Source organism: Danio rerio, chromosome 8 (genome assembly GCF_049306965.1).
Source record: "Danio rerio strain Tuebingen ecotype United States chromosome 8, GRCz12tu, whole genome shotgun sequence".
Classification (NCBI taxonomy): domain Eukaryota; kingdom Metazoa; phylum Chordata; class Actinopteri; order Cypriniformes; family Danionidae; genus Danio; species Danio rerio.
In genome coordinates, this window is record NC_133183.1 from 38,231,765 (window position 1) to 38,238,683 (window position 6,919).

Consider the following 6,919-nt stretch of genomic DNA (forward strand, 5'->3'; position numbering starts at 1 on the left):
AGACTGGTCACTGTGTACAGCGGACGGTGCGGAGAGAGACTTATCAATAGAGGGATTGACAACTGCATTAGCATCCATACCCACTACCAGATTGTAGTCACCAAAGCTAAGGAGGAGCTTGGTAAGCGAAGGAAAAAAAACTGTGTCAAATTTATTTGGGGCATAGACTGAAACAAAAGCTATTTTTAAACTATTCCACGATCCCAAAACATATGTGATCGCCCCATGATCATCACTCCCTGATTTCTCTAATATAAATGGGAATCTTCTATTTTGAAGTATTAGCACTCCTCTTGAAGCGCTAGTGTAAGATGAAGCGGCTATAATTTTAAAATGTCTATTTTGACAACGAGTAACATCTGAGGCCCTGAAGTGGGATTCTTGTATGAGAGCTATATCGGCTCTCTTGCGATGTAAATAATCCAGGCATTTTGTTCTCTTTACCGGTGAATTCAAGCCATTGACATTCCACGATATCACGTTGATATCATTCATAACAGAACGCATAGATTAAACACTTAACAGATACAGTGATCATTTTAAACCCATAAATAGCACACATGTAATCAAGAATGTCACCCCAGAGAACCATCAAATTGAATATATAATAAGAAAAAGCAAACCCTGTTAACAACAACGAAATGATTAAATTAAATAAAAACAGAATAAACAAAATATAAATGGCAGCCTGTAGAGAGAGAATACAGTCTCTCTTACCTGCCTGGAAAATAAACAAATTCGAGGCCATGCGCTCGAGCTGCGCGGCTATACCCAGGGAGCCGTGTCTCGCCTAATCAAATGTCCATATCAGTAATACAACTTAAATTCCTACTTGAAATATGTAGTAAGCACCCTTTATATGAGGCAAAATTTAGTCAGTTGATCGCGCCGTCAGGTTTTCTCCCATCGGAGTGTCGGCATTTAGCAATGAGACGAACTTCTCCAGATCTGTGGGTGTTTTGAAGAGAATTTGCTCACGGCCGTTTAACACTTTCACCACTGCTGGGTATAACAAGAAAGACTCAATGCCCAACTGTTGGAGACGTTTCCTTTTTTCTGACATGACTTTCCTTTTTTGAGACGTGCCCTTGCTGTAATCGGGGAAGAACCATAGTTTGGTTCCTTCGTAATTTAGGGATGAAGAATTTCTGGCTTCCTTAAGAATCGCTTGCCTGTCATTGTACCGGAGAAGTTTGAAAATCAAAGTGCGCGCTTTCTTTCTGGAGGAATCTTCGTTCGCGTACAGGCGATGTGCGCGTTCAATCTCGATCACCTTCCCTTGCAAGGCCGGCAGCCACTTAGGAATCTGGGTCTGCAGGAACTGAATTGCATTGCTGCTTTCCGCGCCTTCAGGTAAACCCACCAATCTTAGATTATTTTGTCTGGCCTTGTCTTCGTAAAGCCAAAGCTTCTCCTGTAGCTCCTCCACACGCGACGTGCTGGCAATCGAATCCTTTTTAATATCGCGCACTGTGGATTGCATATAATCCAGTCTGTCGCCGACCGCTTTGACATCATTTTCCAGGGAGTTAAGACGTGTAGAAATCTTTGAAATTTCCTCCCGAACGATCACAGACATACTTAGCTTTATAGCGCTCAGTTGTTGTTCGAGCATCTCGGCAATGGCGTCGTGAAGGCGTTCGTCATCTTTAGGTCGTTTTTTGGAGGGCGAGTGTAGCAATTCTCGTTTGGATGCCATCTCTGACGTCTCTTAACAAAAGCGAATACTTAAAACCTCAGTTTAAAGCTCAGTAGGAATATTTATAAAAGAAAAGGACATCTGAAGCAGAGCGCGTTTCACTAAGCAGCCATCACCGTCCGTTGCGCATGCCCTCAGTCGTGTTTTTCATAGTTACCAGTGCCGATGGAGTTTTTTAAAGCGTCATATTCTGCTGGAAACGTTTCATTTGAATGGTAATGTCCCATAAGCGGAGGTCTTGTGAGTAACTTCACAAGTCGGTCAAAGTCTACACCGGTGACAAGCTCATCTACTCCCAGAACCTGCTACTCTCTACCTACACGTTGTCAGCTGATGTTTCAAAACCTCAACACTCGCATACAGAACAGCCTCAGCGTCTGCACCTCTTATCGGCACTAGCTGCAAGTCTACACCCCCTCTGTCCAGAAGTGAGCACAGCCTCTTGGTACCATCCCAGCAAGCATTTTTTTGGGGTGTTTAAAGGTGCCAACTGACCATCAAAAGTAAAAATGACTCATTTTATCTCATCCCAACAGGGAAACCACCAACAATAAAGAATGAGTTACTATCTGGTGTCATGGCTTTGCAATTAAAACAAGTTTAGTTATAATGGAGGTCATTGGGGGCAAAAACAGCCACTTGAACAATATGAACAATACATAAGGGTTAAAAGTCTAATAGACGGCTTGGTTAAAACCAGGCTAAATCTAGGCTGTCAGTGAGTGTGCACCCCTAACCCCGCCTCTCACAGTGACCTCACTAGCTCCGCTGAGTGCTTTGTGTCTCAGATTGCATGCAAGTCTGCAGCCAGATACTGCTGGAAGCTAGTCATCAAATACACAGGAACGAATGACTACACGTGTCAATCTGTCTATTAAACTATCTAATCTGTCTAGTCAGTCTTTTATTATCTTTTATATGCAAAAATATTCATTCATAAAAACATATGTATATATGAACACTGGGTCAAATAGGGTCCGTGCATTTTAAATCTAATAACAAAAATAACCCAATGTTGGTTTTGTCCATATTTAAATGAACGTGTGTAAACGCACGCTTTGATCAAACCTTTTATTCCCCTTGATGATATTGTGCTTTTTTTTCCCCTCAATGCCCTCCAAAGTTTCAATGTTTGGCCGTGTCTGCCATATCTGTTTTGTTTAAAAAAAAAAAAGGAAAAAAAAGGAATGCATCGGTTCCTGCATGTAGAATTCAGAAATCTCATGGCATTGAAAGAAAACTGGCAGCAGTTGAGTGCCGAGGTCAAAGGTCAGATGAGCAGGCATCACACCTGATAAACACCTGGGGCAACTGTACAGTAAAAAAAAACAAAACAAAAAAAAAACAACAAGATTAAGAAATATTGCTTTAATTTGAGAGAGACAAAAAAAACTCTTCCGTGTTAAAATTTGATGTTCCTCCAGCGTTCTTACGTCAGTCTTTAATGTCAGGTGATCCTTCAAATGTCAGTGTAAATTGTTGAGTGTGCCATTAGTGCTCAGTCGTGTTTTTCATAGTTACCAGTGCCGATGGAGTTTTTTTTTTTAGAGCGTCATATTCTGCTGGAAAAGTTTCATTTTAATGGTAATATGCCATGAGCGGAGGTGTATGAGTAACTTCACAAGTTGACCATAGTCTAGACCGATGACATGCTCATCTACTCCCAGAACCTGGCAGAACGAAATGTTGCAGCTCGTCCGGTCTTCAATGATGAGCCCAAAAGAGGCCACTTCACAGAGCCGGCCCAAGGCTTAAGAGAACTGAGAGGCAGGACAAGATGGCGGGCTGGACTTGGTTAACTTTAGATTTTACACAAATCTCATTGTTTTGTTTTTCACCTAAAATAGTAATTAAAACATCCAAGATGTGTTTTGCCTCATCAAAATGTGGAATTTGATCAGCAAACTACTCATTCTAAGACAACTATGCCTTGGGCTAAATGACTTGGCTTCAAGTACGATGCCACACGATTCAGAAATGAAGGTACAGACTGCACAAACAGATAAACGACATGATGCATCTCATTTCACCACAACTAAAGGCAGCGACAAAAAAAAAGTCAAGCTCTCACGATGATGACATTTCTCATGCAACCCTTTAGCAAGCCTACATAGTATTTATGCCTAAAAGTCACTGCATGGGTAAATAAGAAACAAGCAACACACACACACACACACACACACATATATATATATATATATATATATATCCATGGGCCACTGTAAAGTAATATGGTTCTGTCATAACGTTTTGAATGAAAATCTGCATTTGGATAAGACACCTTTAGTATAGTTTTGATTTTAAGGCATAATAAAGATCAAATGCAAGTACGAGTGGATTTACATTGAAAATTTCAAACGCATCAAGAAAACCATGTGCTAAGGAAATTTCAAACCATTTGGAACGCACAGAGACGAGCTTTTGTGCAAAAATGAACTTAAAGGTGCCTTTAAAAAAGTGTCAAAGTACTTTTGAAAACAAAAAAGCAAACCCCCAATAGGTGGCAGCAAGAGGCCGCTTTATTTGAGTAAAGCATTGAACGATTCATTCAGCCAAAGAAGCCAATAGGATGAACGGACAGTTGAATCAATCCCTGAATCATCGACTCACCCGAGTCTTCTTGGCGAAGGCCTGAATCGTTCGTGCAGGGAAACGTCGCTGTGTATTATTCAGAGATGGCCAACTGTTCTGCTGTTTATTTTATTATACTTATCGCAATGATTTTACTACTACTATCAATAAAATTAATATTAATAATGATAATATTGCCGGAAGTTGTACAGCGCATGCGTCACGTGTTCATCATCAGCATCCATGACAACCGTCCTGTGGGTGTTGTTTGAATCTGGCTGTGTCGATTGGCATCTGATCTCTGCGTCCTCCGTGACAATTTTTCCAGATTATCGATATTATTGATCGTTGGATACGTCGATTGATCGCCTGCTGTTCCCATCACTCAGGTTTGACCCTTTTTATTACGCTGTGCTTTGTGTTTGTGTTCAGTATGTCTTGTGTTCACTACAGGTTCCAGAGTCGACTCACCTACGACTCGCTCCAGTTTGAAGGCCTCAACATCAGCGCGGGGGAGCTGAAGCGGCAGATCATGAGGAGCAAGAGGCTGAAGTTCTGCCAGCTGAAGATCAGCAACGCCCAGACTGATGAAGGTGAGTTGAGGAAAAGACACTTCAACTGTTCTACGCTAACATTAGATGCGTTACATCAGACACTTCTGGAAGCTGTAAGGTGGTGCTGATGCTGACATGTAGGGATGTTTTGGCTGTTTTAAAAGGCTAATGGCTCTCAAAGTATACCGTGCTCCATAATTATGTGCTGATTCTGATTTTATTTTGCTGTCAGAATACACAGATGATGCTCTCATCCCTAAAAACACGTCGGTCATCATCAGACGGATCCCTGCGGCGGGACTGAAGTCCTCAAACAGAAGATTTGTTGGGTGAGTGCTGTGAAATGAGCACACGCGTCCTCTGTTAGATGTTATATGAAGACTCCTGGTCTGTCCCTGGTGTTTTAGTCACACAAGCTCCTTTGTTTTGCAGACATCAAGCTGGACGCTGGCGTGAACCTTCACCTAGAGCTGATCCTTCACTCCTCTCACTGGAGCAGTTGTTGAAGGTATTGAACAAATGAATAGCACAATAGCAAAACGCAATGTAAAGCACACAATATACGCACACGCACTCAGCTTCTTAGGGAGATTTGAGATTGTTTGAAGGGTTGAGGGTGAAAAAGATTCAAATGTGCAAATGCCTGTGAAACAGACTGAGAATCTGGCTGAGGCAAAGGCGTCAGAGGAGGACAAGCTGAAAGCGGTGATGTACCAGTCCAGCCTGTGCTACTACTCCAGCAGGTGAGCGTTCAGACACTGACAGGTTTGCTTTGTGAGAGATGTCTGAGCTGATTCTCATGGTTCTGATGTTCACTAGTGAGGCCATGAGGCTGCTTGGGATCCCGGGACACCACATTAGGCACTGCCCCACTAATGTGGTAACTGGGTTTTCCAAGCTCACGGTTGCTGTGAACTTGAGCTCTTGTCCTCATCAGTCAGATTGTTTGCTCAGAGTTTGACTGTCACTCCTCAATTCACAGGGCAGCCGCTCCGCGCCGCACAAGCGCATCCGGAAGAGCACAGGGATTCCCCGCAGCTTCCTGTTGGAGGTGGACGACCCAGACCGAAAGGGAGTCATGATAGACGGCAGCGGCAGATACGTCATTCCCATCATAGACGCGTGAGTAAACTGTACTTGGCATAGCCGCATGTTCTAGTGTTTGTCCAAATCTCACATGATGTCTGCTTGTGTGTGTTTGCGCTCGATCTGTTCAGTGAGGCCTATGCTGCTGAGAAGAGAAAGAGGCCGTCCTTCTCCTGCCAGACCGAGCCTTTGCCCTCCTCGTCCTCAGCAGGTGCGGCATCTTCGGTCCGGGACGCCGGAGGGAAACGGTCCCGCTCCCCATCTTCACCAGAGACGCGCGGCGACCAGAAGAGACCACGTCGCTGAGAGACCTTCATCCAAGAGACCTGGAGCCGACGTGTAAATATTGTACATAGTTTATTAATAAAAGATAATAAAGATTATAGCCGCATGAACTGTGTGGACTGGTTAACCTTCACTCCAGCAGTGCAACACACACACACACACACACACACACACACGAATGAATTCATAAACACAATATCATGAAGTTTTGCTTTAATTTAGGAAAAGAGAAACTCTTCTGGGCTAAAATCTGATGGGTTTTTTTCAGCGTTCTTACTTCAGTCTTTAATGTCAGGTGATCCTTCAAATGTCAGTGTAAAGTGTTGAGTACACTATTAGTGCTCAGTCGTGTTTTTCATAGTTACCAGTGCCGATGGAGTTTTTTAAAGCGTCATATTCTGCTGGAAACGTTTCATTTGAATGGTAATGTCCCATAAGCGGAGGTCTTGTGAGTAACTTCACAAGTCGGTCAAAGTCTACACCGGTGACAAGCTCATCTACTCCCAGAACCTGCTACTCTCTACCTACACGTTGTCAGCTGATGTTTCAAAACCTCAACACTCGCATACAGAACAGCCTCAGCGTCTGCACCTCTTATCGGCACTAGCTGCAAGTCTACACCCCCTCTGTCCAGAAGTGAGCACAGCCTCTTGGTACCATCCCAGCAAGCATTTTTTTGGGGGTGTTTAAAGGTGCCAACTGACCATCAAAAGTAAAAATGACT

The 6,919-nt window shown here is 43.2% G+C and overlaps 1 protein-coding gene across 2 annotated transcripts; it reads left to right on the forward strand.

Annotated features, from left to right (window-relative positions):
• Nucleotides 1-4,533: 4,533 nt before the first annotated feature.
• On the forward strand, nt 4,534-6,302 carry LOC100007049 (E3 ubiquitin-protein ligase RBBP6-like). 2 transcript variants are annotated; one of them, XM_073908998.1, is made up of 7 exons: nt 4,534-4,863; nt 5,057-5,153; nt 5,257-5,332; nt 5,479-5,567; nt 5,644-5,704; nt 5,807-5,946; nt 6,042-6,302. In XM_073908998.1, the coding sequence occupies exons 1-7, from the start codon at nt 4,704-4,706 to the stop codon at nt 6,214-6,216; spliced, it is 798 nt and encodes a 265-aa protein (XP_073765099.1). In that variant the 5' UTR covers nt 4,534-4,703; the 3' UTR covers nt 6,217-6,302. The 2 variants fall into 2 exon arrangements, with proteins under 2 accessions (XP_073765099.1, NP_001373456.1); NM_001386527.1 differs by lacking the exon at nt 5,644-5,704 and having other exon boundaries at nt 4,547-4,863; nt 6,042-6,301.
• Nucleotides 6,303-6,919: the final 617 nt, after the last annotated feature.